The sequence below is a fragment of the Mchenga conophoros genome, linkage group LG9 (genome assembly GCF_057382185.1).
Source record: "Mchenga conophoros isolate Kocher_MC1m ecotype Shallow Benthic linkage group LG9, M_conophoros_male_GT1.1, whole genome shotgun sequence".
NCBI classification, from domain to species: Eukaryota; Metazoa; Chordata; class Actinopteri; order Cichliformes; family Cichlidae; genus Mchenga; species Mchenga conophoros.
In genome coordinates, this window is record NC_140534.1 from 3,068,002 (window position 1) to 3,092,447 (window position 24,446).

Consider the following 24,446-nt stretch of genomic DNA (forward strand, 5'->3'; position numbering starts at 1 on the left):
CACAGTGGAAAAGAAACTATAACATTCGGATTGTCTACATTCAAAGGAACTACTTCCTCTTCCGCCTTTCACAGTCATGTGCAAAATAGGGCTGTATAAATGCCTCGCAGCCCCTTGGCGTGCGCACTCACAACAATGGCTGAGCGTAATCGTAGTCACGTGCGGACTTATTTTACCTCCACAAACAGCTGAGACGTGGTTTGCGATACATGTGGCAAAAAAGTGCTCCAAGAGTGAGGTGTTGTGGCCATACTAGGGAGACATTCATAAGGGCTGTTGGGGGGGATGGGGGGGTAAAAACATTTTACAGAGTTTATTTATCGGATAAACTACGTTAAATGTCACCGTTATTATTGGCCGGCCCAGAAACAGCGGGGGTGTCCAAATTCAGAGGATGCTTCCACCTGAGGACCCGGCCTTCACGGTCTAAAGAAAGCCGGGTAGTACGTCACGAGCTCCCTCGGTGGAGTAAAACTGCCGTCTGCTCCTTGCTATCTAAAATATAACCGGGCGCTGACGTAAACTCTTCTGTTTAATTATTTTCTGTTTGACGTTTATTCAGCTGTGTGAAAACCCCAGAGGAACCCTCCCAAGTAGGGATGGGTACCGGTTCTGACATAAACGGTAGTAACCAGACCGAAAAGCAGCGCACATTTCGGTGCTTTATTTCGGTGCTTTTTTTCCTGAGATGTCATACACTTTAGATTCTAGCCAATCATTTTACCTTTCCAAGGATAGTAGGCGGGCCCAGGTACGTACGTTCTTTTAGAGCAGAGCTACAGATTAAAAATGCCCAAGGCGAAGCGGTCAAAAGTCTGGCTGTACTTCACAGCAAAAGATGCAAACTCAGCAGCCTGCAACAAGTGCTTTAAGCTGATACTGTGATACTGTCAAAGGAGGTAACACCTCGAATCTGATGAAACACCTGGCGACGCATAGCATTTTTTTAAGAGCCGAGAAATGCGCCGTATTTGATAGCTTGCTGCGAGACCTCACACCGTGCACATCTACTGCGGGTGTGGTGCCTGTTATCGGACCCGGAGTTAGCAACATCCCCCAAAAACACGAAGAGGAGAGTCGTCTGTGAAGGTTCTCAGTCATCCAGGTCATCGTAGTCAAAGGAGCTTGCAAAGAAAAGCGTCTGGACTTCTTTAAGTTACTTGAAGACGTTTCACCTCTCATCCGAGAAGCTTCTTCAGTTCTAAGGTCAAATGGTGGAGAGTCCCAGATATAAACCTAGTGGGAGTTTCCCCCCACAGAGGGACAAAAGGACCCCCTGATGATCCTCTAATCGCCTGAGCCAAGGTGTGAAACTGGGTGTGGGTCCCGTGGATGAGAGGTGAAACGTCTTCAAGTAACTTAAAGAAGTCCAGACGCTTTTCTTTGCAAGCTCCTTTGATGAAGAGCAGAGTCCTGGCCCCTAGCCCTGCCAGTGTAGCAGAAATGATGAGGATGATGATGCAGCAGCAGCCGTTCTTCTCTGCGTGAGTAGCTTAATGTTGTTCATGTGTAATTCACGTTGAGTAGGCTAACCACGTTATTACATTAATGCAGGTAAGGTGAACTAGCAAACATCATCATAGCTACATGCGGCTGTCTTCTTGTTTGATGGCAGATACTCCCTTCACCCTGGCCAAAAAGGCTAAAATGACCAAAGAAAAAGTGGAAAACAGTTAAACATGAGAGGTTTTTGGACAAAGTTTGTGTTTTTTCCATTGATTAAGCACTGCTTCCAGCCAAGAGTGATACCATATATGCCCCATAGCTGCAGAAAAGGCTAACATTGTTATCTTTTTACAAAAAAACAGCTGAACATGAGAGGTTTTTGGACAAAGTTGGTGTTCTCCATTCTTTAAGCACCGGCACCGTTTCAAAAGTACCGGTTTGGCACCGGTATCGGATAAAACCTAAACGATACCCATCCCTACTCCCGAGGGAATAATAAAGTTAAATTTAATTTAATCTAATCTAATAACTTTAATCTCAGCCAAACCGATTTACTCACGAACAAATAAAACACTGAAAAAGTCAAACAATAACATTTTTAAGTTATCAAAGTGACTTATATATCATGCTTAACCCGAGTAGCGAAAGACCGCAGGGTTTGAAGACGATGTGTCAGTCGGCTCAGATATTTGAAGTTTACACAGCTACATTCACTCCTGAAAATATGTTAAAAGTTTTTTTGCGACCCAGAAAGAGAAATAAGAGTAATATTAAAACTAAGTTGCTGCTGCCATTGTTAGAGACTGGAATTGGCTGGGCCGCGCTATGAATTCTGCGATATGGTTTTTTGAATTTTGTTGTCTGGGTGGAAATTTGGGAGAAATTCGGGAGAATGGTGGCTCCGGGAGATTTTCGGGAGGGGCACTAAAAGACCACGCAGACCACGCCCCACCACAGATTGATTCACACTATTTGCTCAAATCCAGCTAAATGCACTCAGACTGACTCGGTGGCGTTTCATAAAACAGATGCACTGAAAGAAAACAAAAAACACTAAAGCAATATCAAATATGGTACTTCATATTTTTCCCATATTATAGTTTTTCTTCTTGGTAAAACCCACTGCTCATCTGGCAAGCAGAGTGTGGTTAGATGGGCCATGCTGGGCACCTAGGAGATGTTATGGTACTGGGCACTGGCAGTTGAACTCTGGTGAAGAATGTCAAAAGGAAAACCGAGTATGCTCCCGTTTGCACACATAAACCTCCTCTCAGCTTCACAGTTCTGCTAAAAACAATGTCCCTAGCTCACTGTATAAAGCAGATATTTATGTAACTAGTTGAGTATTTTGCTTACACATCAGTACAGCGAGTACTTCCATTTGCTGAATTGAAAAAGTAAATACCACATTTATAACTCTGACCTTATTTTATAGTTGGGATTGAACTGAACATGTTATAATTAATGTTGTCTTAAGACCTGGTTGTCATTTTGTTTGTTGGGATGTAATTAATAAGAGGAATTAAGTCCACGTGCCATCTTGCATAACCGTCCATCCATCCTGACCTTTCTATGTTGTTGTTCTTATTATGAAATGAAATGTTAATGTGCTCATTGACCCACGGGTTCATATGGGCATTTGCAGCTTTGACTGGCTGTTTAGCTATTCAGTGGCAATCTGCTGAAGCTCTTGCTGTTTATGACTTTGAACTAACGCCTCATTTTCTCTGTCTGCTGATGTTGTGTCTGTGTGTAGCTGCCCATCCTGGTCTCATCTGTGGTGAGTCTGTACTTCCTGGAGTGGACGGATGTGTTCAAGCCAGTGAAGTCTGGCTTCAACTGTCATGACCGCAGCCTAAGCCTGCCCTACATTGACCCTAACCACGAGGTCATCCCCTTCCTGATGTTGCTCAGCCTGGCCTTTGCTGGACCTGCCATCACAGTAAGGCTTCACACTTGACAACAGCCTTATTTTAAGTCTTGAAACAGTGCAAAATAGCCTTTAGCAGTCATTATGGAGGTGCTCTAGTCTTAGATTTTATAGTATAAACACACAACCATTGTAAAATGTAAATTAGAAAGAAGGGGAAGAGATCTGCATTTTTTCCTCTGGGTGTCCGTCATCTTTATCACAAATCAAATTACCAGAAAAGCTCTGAGAAAACTGTCAAAGCTAACAGGCAGTGAGACTCCAGACCTGGACAACTCAAGTGCAGGACTCGGGAGATTACAGCTCAGTGCATTTATTTACAGTGAAGTTATTTACAGTTACCTTTGCAGTTATTTATTTGTAAAACATGCTTGGAATCGTATGATTTTCGTTCCACTTCTCACGTGTGCACCACTTTGTGTTGGTCTTTCACGTGGAATTCCAATAAAATTGATTCATGTTTGTGGCTGTAATGTGACAAAATGTGGGAAAGTTCAAGGGGGCGAAATACTTTTGCAAGCCACTGTATGTACGACAGTTACAATACAATACAACTTTATTTATGTAGCACAAAGACCAGAGGTACATCAAAGTGCTTCTCAATAATACAATAGTAGGAAACTAAATTAAAATTACATAAAATTGAAATCACTTAAGGAAGTGCAAAATACACTACCAGATGAAACAGAGCGCTAATTACTCGGCAGTGCTAAGTTAAATAAATAAGTTATTGATCGTAATTTAAAAGATTGAATGAATTCAGACACGGGAATATCAACTGGAAGATTATTCCAGTAATGCAATAATATAAGTTAAGATTGCATACAGGTGCGATTGGAAAATGCAATGAATACTACCTGATAAAAACACCAACTAGTGTCAGAGTTCATGTGCAAGTGGGGGTGGGGCAGTCAGTGAAAGGGCGGTGTTGGATTCGGAGGGAGGAGCTGGATACAGGTCTGGAGTTCATGTGTGTGAGAGTCGAGAGGGACGGAGCAGGGCGAGACTTCAGCTTCCTGACAGCCTGATGGACGAAGCTGTCTCTCAGTCTGCTGGTTCTAGCCCGGAGGCTCTGGAGTAGCAGGAGCACGGTTTTAACTAACCGATTAGCTCGATGATCCAGTGAATACAAAGTCTCAGCAGCTACTTTAAGTAGTGGCTTCTTAATTAGATCATTAGGTGGGTGATTGGAGCAGGTGTGTTCGGCCACAGACGGGAACCTGTGATGAGTCCCGCCCACAAACACATACAAACAAGAACAAGGACCCAAGGAAAAAGAGAATGTCATGAGGGACCATGACCAAAAACAGGGTGAGGACATCTAACAAAGCTGAAGTCACAGAAAACTAAGAACTAAAGTCACAAATAACAATACAATAAAAAATCATCTTAAGACAACAAGAAGTTCAGGGAAATGCAGAATAAAATTATTAACAGAAAAAAAAATAATACAGAACTCGAACACATAATATATCAATAAAGAGCTGTAAAAGCTGCTAATAATAAAATGCTCAAACAGATTTAAGGAAGGATCATGTCAGTTAAACCTCAGTTAAGTAGCAGAAGTGTTGATGAAATTAACAGGCATGAATTAACATGTGTGCTAGAGTGGCAACAATGAGACAACCCCCAGGACAATGTTAAATTGTCTCTGATCAAGGAATCAGAAACTGACTTCATGAGGGGGGCCTGAGGGCCCAGCGTACTCTAGTGGGTGCCTGTGAACAGCTGAAATTACATTATTTGGAAATGGTCCAGGAAACCTTACCAACTTTGATTCTACAAGTTTTCTTCTTAGATCTTCACTGAGTTCATTAGAGTTCAAGGTTCAAGGCTCAAGGTTCTTTATTTGTCACATGCATAGTTAAACAAGTATAACACACAGTGAAATGTAGCCTGACACGCTCCTCGACATTTGCAAAAAGGGGGGGGGGGGGGGGGGTAGAGGAAGAACATTATATATATAGTATATACATTAGGTGAATGTACAGTAGTAGCAGCAAGCAGGTGAATTCTGTGCATTAAGTGAATTAAATAAGAATAGACAATCTGACTATTTTACAGGATAGACAATATAAACATATTTAAAATTAAAGGAATTTGAAATGTACATTGTGCCTTGGTTTAGTGTCTGGGAGAGTCCTGTCTCAGTCAATTATAGATGATGTGAGAGGGCGGGTGTGTGTGTTTAGGGCACGGATGGCTTGGGGATAGAAGCTCCTCTTGAGTCTCTCTGTCCTTACCCGGATGATGCTGAACCTTCTACCAGATTGCAGAAGTTGGAACAGTTTGTTGCCTGGATGGGACGGGTCCTTCAGTATCTGCGCTGCTCTAGTCCGGCATCTCCTGGTGTAGGTGTCCTGAAGCGGGGGGAGAGCAATCCTGCAGCAGCGTTCTGCTGTACGGATCACTCTCTGGAGAGCTTTTTGGTCCTTCACACAGCTGTTCCCAAACCACGATGTCATGTTCTGTGTGAGGATGCTCTCCACAGCGCCTGTATAGAAAATCCTGAGGATCTTTGGAGAGACCCTGAACTTCCTCAGTTGTCGTAGGTGATACAGGCGCTGCCTAGCCTTTTTGGTCTGGACCTGAATGTGGGCAGCCCATGTCAGGTCTGAGGAGATGTGGACACCAAGATACTTGAAGGACTGCACCCTCTCCACTGGAGCTCCATTGATGATAATGGGCTTGTAGTCTCTGTGCTGACTCCTTCTGAAGTCCACCACCAGCTCCTTGGTCTTGCTGACGTTCAGCTGGAGGTGGTTGTCCTGGCACCATGATGCCAGATTCTTCACTTCATCCATGTAGGCTGCCTCATCGTTGTTGGAGATGGCACCCAACACCACTGTGTCGTCAGCAAACTTCACAAGGGTGTTGGAGCCGTGGGTGGCCACACAGTCTGAAGTGTAGAGGGAGTAGAGCAGTGGCGAGAGGACACATCCCTGAGGTGCTCCTGTGTTGATGGTGATGCTGTTAGAGACGCATCTATCCACCCTCACCACCTGAGTTCTGCCAGTGAGGAAGTCCAACACCCATGCACACAGACGGCTGTTAAGTCCCAGATCCCTCAGCTTTGTGAACAGTCTGCAGAGCACTATTGTGTTAAACGCTGAACTGTAATCAACAAACAGCATTCGCACATAGTTACCCTGTTTCTTGTCCACGTGGCTGAGAGTGGTGTGTAGGACGTGGGCGATGGCATCCTCTGTGGATCTGTTGGATCTGTAGGCGAACTGCAGCGGATCTGTGGTGTCTGGGATGGAGGAGGAGATGATGTTCTTCAGCAGCCTCTCAAACACCTTCATTACTACCGAGGTCAGTGCAACTGGCCGGTAATCGTTCAGGGATGAGGGTTTGCTGTTCTTGGGCACAGGGATGATGGTGGATCTTTTGAAGCATGTGGGGACCGCAGACTTCGCCAGGGACTCGTTGAAGATGTAAGTGAACACACCTGCTAGCTGGTCAGCACAGCAGCGCAGCAGACGGCCGGTGATGCCGTCTGGCCCCGCCGCTTTCCTTGTGTTCACTCTCCTCAATGCCGCTCGGACGTCATGCTCCGCGATGCTGGTCACCGGTCTCTCGCTGATGACGTCACTGTCCTCGGTAGTCAGGCGGTAGATAGCATTAGTGAATGCAGAGTCAGCATTGTTCTGAATTCTGTCCACTACCAGAAAATCCTTGGCTTCAAAGTGGCTTCAAAGTTTCTCCATCCATCCATCCATCTATCCATCCATCTTCTTCCGCTTTATCCGGGGCCGGGTCACGGGGGCAGCAGCCTAGCAGGGAAGCCCAGACTTCCCTCTTCCCAGCCACCTCCTCCAGCTTATCCGGGGGAACACCAAGGCGTTCCCAGGCCAGCCAAGAGATATAAGCTTTCCAGCGTGTCCTGGGTCTGCCCTGGGGCCTCCTCCCAGTGGGACATGCCCGGAACACCTCACCCAGGAGGCGCCCAGGAGGCATCCTTGTCAGATGCCTGAACCACCTCAGCTGGCTCCTTTCGATGTAGAGGAGCAGCGGCTCTACTCTGAGCCTCTCCCGGATGGCTGAACTTCTCACCCTATCTCTAAGGGAGAGGCCAGCCACCCTTCGAAGAAAGCTCATTTACACCGCTTGTTTTCGCGATCTCGTTCTCGTCATTACCCACAGCTCGTGGCCATAGGTGAGGGTAGGGACGTAGATCGACCGGTAAATTGAGAGCTTCGCTTTTACACTCAGCTCTTTCTTCACCATGACAGACCGGTGCAGCGTCCACATCACTGCGGCCGCAGCACCAGTTCGTCTGTCGATCTCCAGCTCACTTCTCCTATCACTCGCGAACAAGACCTCAAGATACTTGAACTCCTCCACTTGGGGCAGGAATTCATCCCCAACCCGGAGTGGGCACTCCACCTTTTTCCGGCTGAGAACCATGGCCTCAGATTTGGAGGTGCTGATCCTCATTCCCGCTGCTTCACACTCGACACTAATAACTGCTGTCATATCGAGTGAAAAAAATACAACATGCTTTTTTTACATAAATATTGGTACAATAAGTGGTGTAAAGTGTGTAATATAAAGTATTGAATGAATGTGTTTGAATGGGTGAGTGCAGCTTATAGTGTAAAATGACTGAATTGCCAGTAAGTGTAGAAAAGTTCCGCATATAAATATCAGTGCCATAATATTTAGACACAGTCGTGTAAATCTGATGTAGAAACCTGGTTTGGATATAGGGCTGGGATAACGCGTCGACGTAATCGATTACGTCGACGCAAAAAATACGTCGACGTAAAAAAATCTGCGTCGATGCGTCGTCACTTTCAAAAAAAGACATGGCGGCAGCGAGTAGCGGAATCATGAGTGAGGCAGTTGCAGTCAACTTAAATCACTCCACCCGAACACGCAGTTCTACAGTATGGGGATATTTTAACAGAAAAGGAAGTGATTCAGTCGTTTGCCGACTTTGTAAGGTGGAAATAGCCTATCATAAAAGCACGACGGCTATGCACCAGCACCTCAAACGACTGCATCCAGGAGCAGCTTCTGCAAAGGACAAACCACCGTAAGTTTTCAACTTTTTTACTAACGCTAGTTTTTACCCGTTAATTCATCCAGACCCCCCCACGCAGACGTACACTCACTCATAGACACAGGGATAAACACCCAACCTCCGTAAATGCAAAACTCATTTAAGCTGCTGAGCAGTAACATATAGCAGTTGCTGTTGTTATTGTTTTTTTGGTTTGTGGCCCATGCTGGCGAAATGAGTCTGAATGCACGCAGGCTGATTATCAGAATCGGCGAAAGACAAAAATGTGAGACAGCGAATTGGCCGCAGGAGAAATGTTAACAAGGATAATGCACCACCTGCTAAACGTAGCCGTCGTGGACACTATTACAACATTGTTAAAGTGCTTGCAAAAGCAAAATGACAATGAACTCTTGATTTGTCAAATTTAATGTGTTTCATCCTATTTGAACGCTGTTTTTATACATAATGCTTCTCCAGCTTGATCTTATAGGTCAAAGTTATGCCATCTAATGACTAGAAAGCAGTGCACCAGTAAAGGTGCCATCAGCCCTGGGTGTTTAAACGTTATCTTTTCCAGCCATCATGATTACTGCATATCATATGTTCAACATTGGGGATTATCATTAACCTCTTACTGTTATGCTATGAAAGCACATGGCATAACAGTATGTGTGTATATATCTATCTCAACCAGATCCTTATCAAATTATTTTGATATTATGCTTTCCATATGATTATTTTGTAATTATTCGAATTCATCTGTGTGCTGTGTGTGATTTATGATTTCAGGAATAAACAGAAAAGTCTGGAGGACTACTGTCAGAGAAGAAGTATACCATGCACCCCCCAGGGGGTGGCTGTACTTACTGAGAGCGTCTTAGCTATGATTTTAAAAGACAAGAGACCACTTGCTGTGGGTGAGGGATTCAAAGAAATGCTGACCACTTTCCAGCCAGGTTACACTCTGCCGTCTAAGCGTCATTTTACAAGCATGATGGAGAGAAAGTATGAAACTTCAGTGGAGAAACTAAGGAATGAACTAAAAAAAAAGCCTCCAAAACATCCAAAATCTCCCTTACCACTGATGCTTGGACAAGTCTGGTCACAGAGTCCTACTTAGGGGTAACTTGTCATTTCATTATTTGTTCAAAGACGCCATTTCTGCTGTTTGTATATTATTAATTTTTTGCTATGATTTCCTTTGTTATATTTGTTTTGCAAAACATTTAATTTTTTGTTTAAAACAGAAGATTGTAGTACAATGTTATTGTGGATTTTGTTTTGTGAATGAAGAGCACTTTTTGGCAGAAAGCAAAGTGAATGTTACATTTTGTTTGTTTAAAGACACCATTGTTGCTATTTATTTGAAATGTTTTGTTAACTTTTCCTTAATTTTATGTATGTTTGCACATTTCATTTCTTGTTAAATGCTATCTCTATTGTATTGATTGTACGACCTCTACAACTTTATTTTGAATTTTTTTTTATTAAAAGGTCTTCAAATGAATAAATTTGTGTTTTTCATTTATATACATAAATTAGTAAATGTGAAATTGCTATACAAGTCAAATAATGGGGGAAGAAATCGTTAATCGAATTGAAATCGAATCGGATTGAAAAATGAATCGTTAGATTAATCGATGCATCGAAAAATTAATCGCTAGATTCATCGATTAGGAAAATAATCATTTTGCCCAGCCCTATTTGGATAATTTACTTCTATGCATCTCTGAGTCTTTGGACGTGTTGGTTACTTTCACAGTAAGTTTTATAGACTTTTAGATATCATCACTGTAAAAAGCATAAAACTTAAAACACCTTGGAAAGTAATTAAACTTTGCAAACATAAATTCCCGTATGAAAAATTTGCAAGAGAAAAATGTGGTGTACATTTCTCTCTGGTTTAGGGTGGGTCATGTGTCCAGGGTCAGTTTTGATAATATGCACATCACTGGAGCCCCCCTCTCCCTCTCCCTTTTGCACCTGTCCAATGCTAAATAATCTCTAAATATTTATTTTTTCCATCCTTCTGGTTCTGCAAAGATGTGTAATCCCATGCAGAGTGCATTTGTGTGTTAGCTACGTGGCTGGGTTTATCCGAGAGCTTTGAGTGGAATCCAAAGAACAAGCTGTGGCACATTGCTCACATAAAGCAACCAGTTCCCGTTCATGTTCTCAAACTGGCTGATTATGTCAGAACCACTTTGGCAGAGATTTATAGTCTGAATTTTCTGAGTGTCTCCTCCTCTGTGAGCAGACGTAACAGGTGAGTTGTTGTGTTGACAGATAATGATTGGAGAGGCCATCCTGTTTTGCTGTCTGTCTCGGAGAAAGCTCGGCGGTGGCGGTGAGGCTAACATCAACGCAGCTGGCTGCAACTTCAATTCCTTCATACGCAGAGCCGTCCGATTTGTTGGTAGGTTGATTTTTTTAAACTGCACACTTACTCATGTCACATAAAGGCAGTCCATGGTAGCCAGTTAAGAATTCTAGTACCTTTGTGGTGACACTTTTTTCCTTATGGGAGCTCAAAATGGGAATTTTACAAGACTCCCCAATTTATTCATATACATGCTGTTTTTTTATTCTATGCCATCAAGTGCTTTATAATTATTTTACGCACACTCTCGATACATTGGGAGGTGCCCAAGGGTACTTGGGCATTCCGAGTGGAGCAGCAAGGAATCAAACCATCAAACCTCTGATTAGCAGACCTGCTCTACCCTCTCTGAGCCACAGCCACCTCTATGTGTGCATTTTATCTGCTAACAGTAAAATTACTATTATCTCAATGGATTCATGCTTTTCGTTTTGGTTTTGCTTTATTAGCATTGGATATTAAAACTGATTCAGTCTCTAAAGACGATGCATTCATCCACAGTGCTAAACCAAAATCATATAATTCCAGCATTACCCAAAAGTAACAAACACAAACTTTGTTTTTAAACCATTTTTGGTTTGGTCATTACTACATGGTAAATCATCCAAATGGTAAATCATCCAAATGCATCCACTTTATAAATTAGCACATCATCCACATTGCAGTGTCACACTATTTGCTTCACTTAATAAATCCGGCCTGTCATGGTCCTGGGCCATGTTGGCCCAGTGTTCTTAGTTTTCTTGTATGTTTGTATTTTGTTCCCTGTTTAGGTTCTGTTTCCTGAGTTGCCCTGTTGTGTTGTTCCCTGAGTGCTTTCCCTTTGTGACTCTCACCCCCTGTGTGCCCCTCTGTGTATTCATGAGCCCTCGTCCCCTTTCGTGTTTATTCCGTGTCTCCCCTGCCCGTTATGTTGGTGTTCTCCCCGTGCTCTCTCTCCTCCTGTCTGAACCTCTGTACTTCCTGTTTCACCTCTACCGTCAGTGTTGTGTTCACTCCTGCCATGTCCCGTGATTATTATCAGTGTCACCTGTGTTCCCCGTGTGCTCCCACTTCCCTCGTTAACCCTCTGTGTATTTATGTCTGCGTCTCCCTCAGTTCTGTGTCGCGTTTTCCCTCATGTTGTGTGTGTTCTTCCCTGTGTTTCTTGGCGAGCTTTGTATTTAGTTTTCCCAGTTTAGTTTTGTATTTCCTACGTTCTGCCTCTCCAGCATTAAAGCTGTAATTTTTGAGTTCATCCCCGTGTCTGTGAGTTTTGCATTTTGGGTCCTCCTCGTGCCTGCCACACAGCGATCCATGACACGGCCACATAAATACTCTCTCACTCACACAAAGAAAATATAATACATAATACAACACTTCACGGTAATTTTATGGCAAAGTTGTTTGTCGACTGCAGCCTCAATTGTGTAGTTAATTTATTATTCATCGTCATTTTACCCTCCTTCATTTTTGCTATTATTAATTGTTGGACAATTCGTGCGGCGTTGAGAGCAACCATTGAAAAACTGAGCTGAGTTAAACTGGACTGGATTGTGAAGTGATCCAGCGTCAGACTATACCGCGATACATTATTTTGTCTAAATAATACAACCATACAATTTAAACTAAACATTGTAAAATCTGATATTCTCACTCTTTTTCCTCTTGGTAAGCACATATCTCACCATCTATCCTCAGGAGTTCATGCGTTCGGTCTTTGTGCCACGGCCCTCATCACAGACGTCCTCCAACTGATGACTGGATACCCAACACCATATTTCCTAACTGTGTGTAAACCCAATTACACCACCCTAAATGTCAGCTGTGAACAGAACCCATACATAATGGAAGATATTTGCTCAGGGAGTGACCCTGCAGCAATCAACCAGGGCAGGTAAGGAAAGAAAAAACACTCGATATGCTCCACTTTACACTGAAAGACTTGGATTCTGAACACTTTCACGCAAACGACACACAAATTAAGAGTGGATCAGTTTTGTAGTCAAGAAAAATCATTTAACGTGATTCTTTGTGATGCTTTATATCACTAGCTATAAAGTACATTAGCACTCTTAGAGGGGAATATAAGACAATTGTCTTATAAAACAGAGAAAAAAAGGCTTTTTCTTTTTAATATTATTATGAAGTATATCACATAAAGAACAGAGCAGGGATAGATTGGAAAACTTACAGACAAGACAGAGTTGGTAAGAAAAATAATACCAGCAGGACTGTGAATGTGTGCAGTGAATGTGAGGGTGTTAATTTTATTCAGTCCAGGTTTAATGCAAATTAGGAGAGAATTATGACAATAATAATAATTATAGTTCAAGCCAAACATCACCACCAATAATCCCAATCAATAACTACGACCAACAATGACAATAATAACAGTGTCAATCCCAAAATGACTTACTTACCTGGATGACTGAGCATGCATCAAGACAGATAATGACAACAAATTACAACAATAATACCGTTATAAGAAAATTATAGGGAATAACTCAATTGCATGCATCATCAATTCTGCAAAAGTATGCTGGAAGGATGATGACGCTTCTTCAGAAGCTGGACAATGATGCCAGGAAAAGCATGAAGCAACTAAGTAGGTCATTAGAAGAAGAAACAAACTACTGGAGAGAGGAAGATGATCAGGGAGCCAGAAAGAGCCAGAAAGAGACATTCTCTCGTTAAAGAGAATGAGGGAAGGAAAACAGCCTAATTACACACCAGGGAGGGAGAGAGTGTATGAAACAAGTGAATTCAAACACATGACATTAATGAAAACAGGAAAAAAGAACAAAGGGGAAAACACAGATAAGTCAAATGAAAATTCAGTTTGGATTTCATTTCTGCTGTGCTAATAGCAACACAGGCAAAGTCACCACTCTGAAAGACTTTTGTCATTTGGCTCTTTTACATCAACAATGTGGACTTGTGATTTAAATCAAAGGATTTAACACAAGTTTTGCACAAATTGTTTAGATGTATCGCCATTTCAATACATGTCACATATTTCAAAATCAAATGTTCAAAGTAAAGCTTTTAAATATGGATTGTTTTTTAGATCTGGATAAAACACCTTTAGAGTCAATGGCCTGTATTTGTGTAGCACTTTTACTAGCCCTAAGGACCCCATGGCACTTTACACATCCAGTCATCCACCCATCAGTGATGGCAGCTACATTGTAGTAGCTGACCACCACCAGTAGGCACCGGGTGAAGTGTCTTGCCCAAGGACACAACGACCAAGACTGTCCAAGCCGGGGCTCGAACCGGCAACCTTCCGATTACAAGGCGACCTCCCAACACTTGAGCCACGATCGCCCCACCAATGACCACCTTAAATGACCAGCTACAAATATCACACGATACTGTGTTTCCTGTGATTTATCTTCATGCTTGTTTGAATTATGATCAGGTGAATGACTTTCTTTGCCTTAAGAAACTCTTGAGCTGTTTTTGCAATATGAATAAGACTGAAACTGAGAAGAAAGTACGAGCCTGTACACTTCACAACTCATTCTGCTACTTCTATCAGCAGTCACATCAGCAAGAAACATTACTGAAACAGTTCCACCTTGTACCATACATGCCCATGCAATAATGCTGTGATATACTTCAGATCATGAGTGTTCTTTTCCATCTCTATACCTTTCTCTTACCATCCTTCTAGTACAAGTTAATCTTGATTTCCCCTACCCAAAGATTTTTCTTGACTGAGTAGGTCATGTTGTGTGGTCATCATGGTCTTTTGGTGTTGCTGAGTTGGCCGGTGCATTCTTTTTTTTTAACAATGTACCATGTTCTGCCTTTTAGAAGTTACGCTGGATTATACAGTTTTGCACACTGCACTAGAGCTCCCTCTTGTGGCTGATGTGTAATATTGTTTTAAGTGCTTTGGAAAAAGAAAAATAGAGGAAGTCCATCCAAGATGGCTGAACGTAATGCCGAAATATTAAAGTTTTAACCTGATATGGACCTTAAAATATTGTTGCTTTGGACGATATTTGTCTGTAAGAATGAGTGATGATAAAATAATAATTTTTGTTTTGTTTTGTTTAAAAATGGTATGATAATTTGTAAGTTTAGGTGAGATCAACACCAAGGTACCTGTAGCTGTCCACAGTCTCAATGTACCTTGTATGTTCAGTGGTTGCAGTGGAGGATGTTTGTGCCTGTGGAAGTCTACCACCAGCTCCTTGGTTTTTCTAGTGTTGATCTGGAGGTAGTTCTGCTGACACCAGTCCACAAGGCCATGGGTCAGTTTTCATCAGTGATGAGGCCAACTATTGCAGAGTCATCAGAGAACTTCTGCAGGAAGCACTGGGTGGAGTTGTGAGAGAAGTCTGCAGTGTAGATGGTGAAGAGGAACGGAGCCAGAACCGTTCCCTGTGGGGCCCCGTACTGCAGACGACCCTGTCCGACACACAGCCCTGAGTTCTCACATACTGTGAGCGGTCAGTGAGGTAGTGAAAGGTTGTGAAAACTGCATTCCCCAGAATCCTTTGCAGTAGAGATGGAATGTACTCAGGTTTAGCTAGAAAATGAAAAGTTTTTGGGAAGCCATTATATATCTTGCTCTGATGTCAGGTTTTTGTGTTGTACCCCCTTTTTTTGAAGTCTCATATGATGACTATTGTTCCTGTCCATTTTCTTGGCTAAGTGCATTTGCTACAACAGAATCCACCATTCCATACTTGGTATCCGTAGCCAGTCTTGGTAATGATCTGGCTGAGTTTGTTCGCCACTTCCCAATCCTCCTGATGAAGGCCCTTCCTGTTGATCTTGTACAGTTCAAGGCATTACAGGATCCATGTGTGAGGCACTGAGTCATAGGCTTTGTTGTAGTCTATTCATGCAGCGCGCAGGTTGGCCAGTCTGGTCTCACAGTCTCAAGTGACTGCCCTGTCTACACTTGTACTGTATTGACTCTGTGTTTAATCATTACAAGACAAAAAATTAGATTAGATACAACCTCCTCTTTTTGGAATCTGTACATGCTTATTCCAATATAAGTAAGACAAGACATTGTAATTCACATGCTTAAAATGGATGGAACCTGGACTTTTCTGGTCATGATTTCCGATACCATACTTATCCATACCCATAGAAAAAGTGCTTGTGTTAATAGGTGAATGAGGCAAGTTCTGTAAAGCTTTGAGTGCTCCGGTGCTTTGGAGTAAAAAAAGCATGTTTCACTTCGCATTACCTCAGTAAGGCGATGTGAAAATGAACAAATATCATCTTAGGCTGACTTAAATGTGCTTTGTTCCCCTTTTATTAAAACACAGAAAAACACGTCACACAAAAATATTGCAAAAGGAAACAGTTGCCTTATATGCATAAAGTATATAAAGTCAAAACGCACATCTCACTTAAAAATTAAGATAGCCAAATGTAAACAAATCAACTTGTTAGAGTCCTAAATGATCACCTTTAAAGTGCTAATAACATCATGTACAGTGAGACAAGCATGGAGAACAGCACTGACTGGGAGAGGCTTTGAACAGACGACATACTCAGTTCAATTCAACATGTACGACTTTAAGAATGCACAATGCACTCTTTACTGTAACATAAGTAATACCACACAAATTCATTATTACCATTTGCATAATGTGCTTCTTCTGCAATAAATAATTTCAACTTGTTCTAGAATATATTTCACCTTCACAACCTGCAATGAAATTGTTGACATATTTTTTTATTAAATACTTTTTAATTCAATCTAATTAATAATAACTTCTGTTGTTGCAGGATGTGGTAATAATCTTCCCTGTGGTATCAAAAATGGTATTCTGTATCAAGTATTTTCCTAGACATTGGCATGAAGTTTAAATATCTAGTAATGTGACAACTAGAGATGGACCGATCCGATATTACGTATCGGTATCGGTCCGATACTGACCTAAATTACTGGATCGGATATTGGAGAAAAATAAAAAATGTAATCCGATCCATTAAATATCACGAAAGCACCTCGCAAAACTTGCAACACGCCGTAACTCACCTCAGAACGTTAGCACGTCGGAGCAGTGTGCATCACGTGATAGAGCGGCTGTGGCATGCGGGACCTGTCGGTGGTCTGGATAGCATGTGGAGCTTCGCTAGCAACCCGGCATTTCATCTCCGACAAAGTTATCCCCGAGAGAAGTAAAGCAAGTGTGTAAGTCCATCTCTGAATGTTTGTAAAGCATTCCCACGTTAAGCTTAACAAGCGACTGCCTCTCGCTCTCCGGCTGCTACTTCAATCATGAAACTGATCAATGATCAGCTGATCGGCTTTTCTGTCGTGAGTCCGTCTCTCTTGTTTGTTTTTGGTCCACTTTGCACCAGAAAGAGGAAACCAGCGGCTGAACAACAGCAGCACGTTTAAGCTTGATAAGCTGTTGTTAGAATTTATTTAATATTACTTTCTACTCGAGGATCTTTTTCTACGTAGCTGACGGCTGGTAACTGTGCAGGGGCGGATCTAGCAAAGTTTAGCCAGGGGGGCCGATAGGGCATTAACAGGGAAAAGGGGGCACAAAGACATACTTTTCTTTCTTATTCTCATTTAAAATGTCGAGCTTTTAATAAATAATTATCTGACACCCAAAGTTTTAATTTGATGTAAAAGGAATAGAAGTCAATTACTGTATATAGTGACTATTAAGTCTAATATATATACCCTAGTAAGCTATAGTACTTTTTCCTTTGGGAAGGTACCATCTGTGCAGTCTGCAATTTTGTTGAAGAAAGATGTTGAATCTATTTAATATTTCTTGAAAAATAATTGATTTCTGTGCATTTTTTTGTCACACTGCATCAAATTAAGGTTGATTACGTCGATTAAGCATCATGAGGTGGAGCGTGAGGGGTGGTTCCCTATTTTTTATTTATTTATTTTTGTTGTTGCTGGGAGTTGGAACCCTATTAGTTAGGTTGCTTAATATTTACGCTAAGTACTCTTTAAAATACCAGAATAGGGAGGATGGTGTAGGTCTAAGTTTATTAGATTGATCAGTATTGCTGAACTATGAAATTTATTTTTTTTGCATACAGGTATAACAGAATAGCTTTAGTGTAGTTGTTGTTTTAAACTTGAGTATGAAGTTATACAAAATGCAGCAAGATATTTAAAAAAAAAAGTTTTGTTGATTAAAAAACACTATATCGGATTCATATCGGTATCGGCAGATATCCAAATTTATGATATCGGTATCGGACATAAAAAAGTGGTATCGTGCCATCTCTAGTGACAACCATAGTCCTTTAAGATGCAGCTATAAAAAAATAGAAGTATTTTAGATGTTAGGAGGGGTATCACTGCATAAATGGATTGGTTCTTATAAAGTGCTTTTCTACTCCACCTGAGTACTTTTTGCCTCATTCACCCATTCATGCAAGCACTTTTTTCTATGCAAGATTTATACTCTGATGGATGCACCAGAGAACAACTTGTAGTTATTTTCTTGGCCAAATACATTTGGTATGCAGACTGGAGCATGCAGGGATTGAACTACCAACCACTAACCTTCTAATAAGGCAGACGACCTGCTCTGCCTCCTGAGCTATAGACACCACATAGCAGTGGGATGCCTCACATTACAAGGGTGCACAGTCTCGTCACATCTGATTTGTAGAACTGAACAATAAACACAAACGTTTTTCCTTTTGCTCCCTACATTTTACATAAATATATATTTTCTACTCCTTACATTTTCAAAACAGGCTCACTACTTCTTACTGACCAGTTGGTATAGAAGAGAATAACTCCCCCCAAAATGCAGCATTTATGTCATGAGAACTGCCCTGAGCAGTAATGACAAGAAAAATGATATCCTAGTCATTATACAAGAAGGGAAAAAAAACAATTTAAATTGGAAAACCAACTGGAAAAATCAATTTGTCATCAACATGATTACAATTACCAGTAATCAAGTAACTTGAACAAATACTTGTTTGTACAAAAGATGTACAAAAAAAACAACCACACAATTTCTAGGATGTTATGTGTTTTCAACGGGTACTTTATTTTCAGATGCCATGGTTTTCTTCGTATATGTCCCCTAAGGCTGAAGTATCATTTTCTGATTGTTAATTAGAAAGAAAATACAAAAGCTGAAGCAGAAGAGACAAGTTTCTCTGAAGAGATGGTGAATAGACAGATTTTACAGAATGAACATTACAAACATTTAACCTCTCTAATATTGATCACCACCTGCACTCATGTATATATCATGTATATATCTATCCACTTAGCACTTTTAATTCTTATTCTTATTTTTATATTTTTATGACAGTATGTTTGCACTGAAGCACCGCAGCAATTTCCTAATGTTGTAAACCTGCTCAACATTTGGCAATAAAACCCTTTCTGATTCTGATTGTATCTGACAGAATTTCTTTTAAAGCAGCACAACTGTGTGTATGTGCTGTATGTGTTGTTCTAAGTTTACAACTGGACTTCCTCCCCCTCTGAGAGAGACAGTGGTCTGTTCCTTCCTGCATGTGTTCCAAGAGCCAAAGAGGTGCTTTTTGGACGCTACTACTACGACTGGTTTAAAGGAGGCTTCAAATGATTATTGCACTCCAGCTTTAAATATTATGCATGTCTTTTGTATTATTTATTACGTTTTGTATTGAAACCTCAGTTTTAAACTGACATACATTGTAACACTTGTGTTACAATGAGATTATTGCAGGTATAATTATAATGGTTATGTCAGCACTAGAGTTGACCCACTTCTAGTGCTGACATAAGCTGTGCTATCTGTTTTCAAACCCTTAATGCAATTTGCATGACACCACAGATGTTGCAACTGTGCAACTATGTTTCCATAAATGCACCAACACTTACCAATGTGCACATATGCAGAGTCAGGAGTTAGCATGAGGCTTTAATATCAGGAGCTGTCATAAGTAGGTCATGGATGGAGCAGAGTGAGAAACAAAGCTACAGATTCACTTTCCTTCTGTAGCACTCTGCAGTTTATAACGCTAGCTTAATTTGGTTCTGCTTTGTTTATATAGGCCAGTTTACAACAATAGTAGCCTTAGGCAAGCCTTGTCTCTATGCTTGTATGTGTTTCATTAGTAAACATATGACTGCAATGTTGCAGAGCACCAGTGTTGGGGAGTAACGGAATACATGTACCGCCGTTATGTATTTAAAATACAAAATATGAGTAACTGTATTCTGTTACAGTTACCGTTTAAAAAGGTGGTATTCAGAATACAGTTACTTTGTTGAAATAAATGGATTACACTGCGGTACTTTCCTGTTTCATTTTGTCGCGGGTCAGGACTGTTTGGGTTTGTTTGACTGTTGTTCTGTTGTTCTAGGCAGCGTTACGGTTGCCATGGTTACAGGGCGACGCTCTCTCTCTCTCTCTCTGTGACTGCGTGCTTCCTGGGTGAGAGAGCGCCTTTTCGTCGTTGTTGTTGTTGTTGTTGTGCTAAGCTAACAGGCAGAATGCTACAAGCATAGCTCTAAAGAATGTAGCATCATGGGCAGTGTAGTCCGTGCTGCAGGGAGAATGGACTGCCATACACGTTATGGGTCTGTGAGCGCGAGGAGGGAGAAAAAGGGGAGTGGAAAGGTACGAGCTGTCATCGAGGAAAAACGGGAGCTGGAAGCATGTAAATATAATAATAACCACTGCAGCCAAACAGAGTGCCTGACGAGCCCAGTTGTAAGTAAGCTATTAAGACTCGACTGTACACCGTGTTCGTGTTTTCCTCCGAAACAATAAGTTCCGTTGGAGCAGCCTTTCAACGCGTCTCTCTGTCAAGAAAAGTTGACCCACACAACAAAGTAAAGCTAGTTTTCGGCTACGAGCCAACAGGGACCCCGCCGTATTAGTCAGAGGTGTCACGGTCCTGGGTCTCCTGACCCAGCGTCTTAGTTCTTTGTGATTTTTGTATTATTGTACTTGGTGTGAGTTTCTATGGTTTCTTGTTTCGATCCCTTGCCCTTCATGTTTCTCTATGTCCCCTCTGTTCTGTGTAAGTCTGTGTCTGCATGTTTGAGTTCCCCTCTGTGTCTCTCGGTTCTTAGAGTCCTCTGCCTTATGGTTTATGTCTCTGTGTTTCTTAGTTGCTGTCTCCACTGTGTCAAGTTCGCGTCTCTGTGTGATACTTCCTGTTTTACTTTGAAGGTCCGTGTCTTATGTGAATGTGTCCTGCTTTGCTTGTCTCGTCAGTTCTAATTTCCCCCAGCTGTGCTCTCCTTCTGTGTCTCATTCTCCTCGTTACTTCCCAGTGTATTTAGTCCCTGTGTTTCTCTGAGTCAGTGTTGCGTCGCACCCTCAACAAGCTGTGTGTGTTTTCCCTCCGTGTTACCAGTGTTTTGTTTCCAGCTCAGTATTTCTGCTTCAGTGTTTTAGTCCACCAGCGTTTTTGTTTGTCTTTTGGTGAGTTTAGTTAGTAAGAGGTTTTACAGCAATAAAGCTGCACTTTAAGTTGAACTTCTGTGTCTGAGTCCTGCATTTTGGATCCACCACTCCTGCTTACCCACCTGCCACACAGCCAACCATGACAAGAGGTCCCTTTACTACAGTTCGGAGTCGCGGACCTTCAGTAATAGTAATAAATCACACAGCAATAGTACATTCACGTTGTTGTAAAAAGCATGATAATATATTAAGTAATCCTAAGTATTCAGAATACGTTACTGTCATTGAGTAACGTAACGGAATACGTTACAGAATACATTTTGGAGCATGTATTCTGTAATCTGTAATGGAATACATTTTAAAAGTAACCTTCCCAACACTGCAGAGCACATGAAATGAGGTTCAGTTTTGGTTCAGTCATTTAGTCCCTAAGATAGTGTGTAGGATTTTGTTTTTGATATCTCAGGCCAGTTGTGTTTCTTTTTACCTCCTGCTCTCCTGCTGAGGTGAATCTTGGATGAATTTGTTTTTGTTCTTTTGTCTCTTGCAGGAAATCCTTCCCATCACAGCATGCTACTCTGGCATCCTTTGCTGCCGTCTATGTTTCGGTGAGTGATGTTTTGAGCTCGTGCAAATGGTGATCCCCAGTGTTACAGCAGAAGTCCCTCACATCTTCTTAGGATACCGTTGTTTATTTGACTTAACAAAAAAACTTCAATTCAACTTATCTTCTTATTTTTTTATCAGTTACATAACAAACAACTCAACCCTCTGTGAACCAAACAGGCTTTCTTTTCAGTTAAAATGTAAAATGAGTTTTTCTCCTTATGGAATATGTCTGTGAAGGTTCTCAGTCATCCAGGTTATCGTAGTTTAAGGAGCTTGAAAAGAAAAGGATCTGGACAAAGAGTGACCTTGGTCCTTTAGATGCAGATGGACAGTCAAGTCCATCTCGATGGGACAAGACTCAGCTGTCCATCTGAAGGACAAAGGTCACTCTTTTGAGGACGCCATTGTTCACATTTTGGACAGAGAAGACCAATGGTTTGAAAGAAGGGTGAAAGAAGCCATCTATGTCCTCTGTGAGCGACCATCTTTGAACAGAGGCGGGGCTTACGACACCAACTGTCTGCCATCTATAATCCCGTTTTGAGATCCTTCCCTCCGCACACATCCTAGAGCATTTGACCTCAGGAAATCACAAGATGGGGTGGGGCTAGGTTTCACAATGAGCTCACCCAAAACCCTGGCTGATTGTGACCTACACCCGTTTTCACACCTTGGCTCATGTGATTAGGGAGAGGATCATTAGGGGGTCCATGCCTTGAGGCGACTTTTGTTGTGATTTGGCGCTATATAAATAAAATTGAATTGAAATTGAATTGAATGACGTTCATGGGGGGACACTCCCATGGACCTTAAATCTGGGACCCTTTACACCAGTTGCTCTTAGAACTGAAGAAGCTTCTCGGATGAAACAACTTCAAGGAAACTTAAAGAAGTCCAGACACTTTTCTTTCCGAGCTCCTTAGACTCCTCATGGAAGATGCTTTGAGCAGCAAAAGTGAAAATTGTTGTATTTAGACATAGGAAGAATGCACTTATATTGGTGAATGAGACATATTGTACAAAGTGCTGAAATTGTTCAAAATCAATTGTATCAGCTTCAGCTGAGCATAGCTTCAGCTCATTCCTTAGCTGTGCAGTCCATAAATTTGTTTTTATTGTTTGGGGGAAATGGTAGTATTTTGAGACAGACCCACAGTATGCTACCTCCCTAAGCGTATATGACAAAAACCAATAAGCTTAAGGCTATAAATAAAACCAGTATTGTATTTGCTGTATGTTGCAGATGTATTTCAACAGCACTCTGACGGACTCATCCAAGCTACTTAAGCCCCTGCTCGTCTTTTCTTTTATTATGAGTGCCATCATTTGTGGCTTGACCAGGATTATTCAATACAAGAACCATGCAATGGACGTCTACCTGGGCTTTCTACTTGGAGGTGCTGTTGCTGTCTATCTGGTATGGAATTAGATGTGGTTTTTGCCACTATGGGTACAGATGTTCTCATCATAATAAAAGTTTATGTTTGGAGAAACATGTGTTGGCTGCTTTTAAGTTTTCAACCAACTTAATTTAAATCAAGGTTAGATATTTTATCAGGTATGTATGAGATTTAATTGGATTCAAATTGAGTTAGACAATCACCAAAGCCAGTGGGATTTTTTCTCACATCAAAGCACTCGATCAAATAGTCTCATGAAAGACTGGGGCTTTCAATGTAGTATAAAGCATTGAACCGACTAAATTGTTCACAGTGTTATGGGTGGGATTAAGGGACCTGAATCCATCCAGTTCAACAATAGACCCATCCTGAAGGCCCATGAGAAGTATTTTCTGTTTTTCCTTAATTTATACACACACTTGAAATCGCTTGTAATAAAAAGGGTAGTATTACTGTAGTTACAAGGCCCTGCCCAAATTACACTAGGGCTGCCACAAACGATTATTTTGATAGTCGACTAGTCACCGATTATTTTTGCGATTAGTCGACTAATCAGATCATCATCCATTGAACGTAAAAGTACAGCTTATTGCACCAGCAGCATCTGCTCTTATATAACTATCATTAGCTTACAGCTTTAAGTGTTTAAGGTCTGTGCTAACTAAAAATAAAGACGAGATGATAGTTTATTCAATTTTAATGAAATCTGCAGATTGTTTCGGTGAAGTTTAATAAACTCTTGCTATCTAAAATATAACAGGACACCGGAGTAAATTCTCAGCATCTCACACTTCTGATAATCAGCTGTCTGCTTGACGTTTATTCAGCTGTGTAAAAACTATAACTTTAATCTCAGCCAAACCGATTTACTCAGGAACAAATAAAATACTGAAAGAAGCCAAACAATAACATTTTTAAGTTATCTAAGTGACTCATATATATTTAACCTGAGTAGCGAAAGACGGCGGTGGGTTTGAAAACGATTTGCCGGGAGTCTGGTGTTCTCACGGCTCTAGCTAGCCTCGCCCCCGGCTCGCTATCGAGCTAGTGGGTAACAGACGTCTCCGAAAACGTCGGAGCGCTTTTGAAAATATGTGGTGTCTTGATAAACTGAGCAGATATTTGAGGTTTACACAGCTACATTCTCGCCTGAAAATATGTTAAACGTTTATTTTGTGACCCAGAAAGAATAATAAGAGTAATATTAAAACTAAGTAGCTGCCGCCATTGTTGGAAACTAAGCTGGGCCGCGCTATGAATTCTGGGACACAGCTTCTTCTTTTTCGGGGTTTAACGGCAGCTGGCA

At 41.4% G+C, this 24,446-nt stretch overlaps 1 protein-coding gene across 1 annotated transcript in view; it reads left to right on the top strand.

Annotated features, from left to right (window-relative positions):
- plppr4b (phospholipid phosphatase related 4b) overlaps window positions 1-24,446 on the top strand; it is a 58,966-nt gene that overhangs the window by 25,558 nt on the left and 8,962 nt on the right. Inside the window, exons 2-6 of the mRNA XM_085286156.1 lie at window positions 3,203-3,388; window positions 10,674-10,803; window positions 12,448-12,643; window positions 21,682-21,739; window positions 22,984-23,157. Coding sequence (XP_085142282.1) covers window positions 3,203-3,388; window positions 10,674-10,803; window positions 12,448-12,643; window positions 21,682-21,739; window positions 22,984-23,157 — 744 coding nt within the window. The remainder of the gene's footprint in view (window positions 1-3,202; window positions 3,389-10,673; window positions 10,804-12,447; window positions 12,644-21,681; window positions 21,740-22,983; window positions 23,158-24,446) is intronic.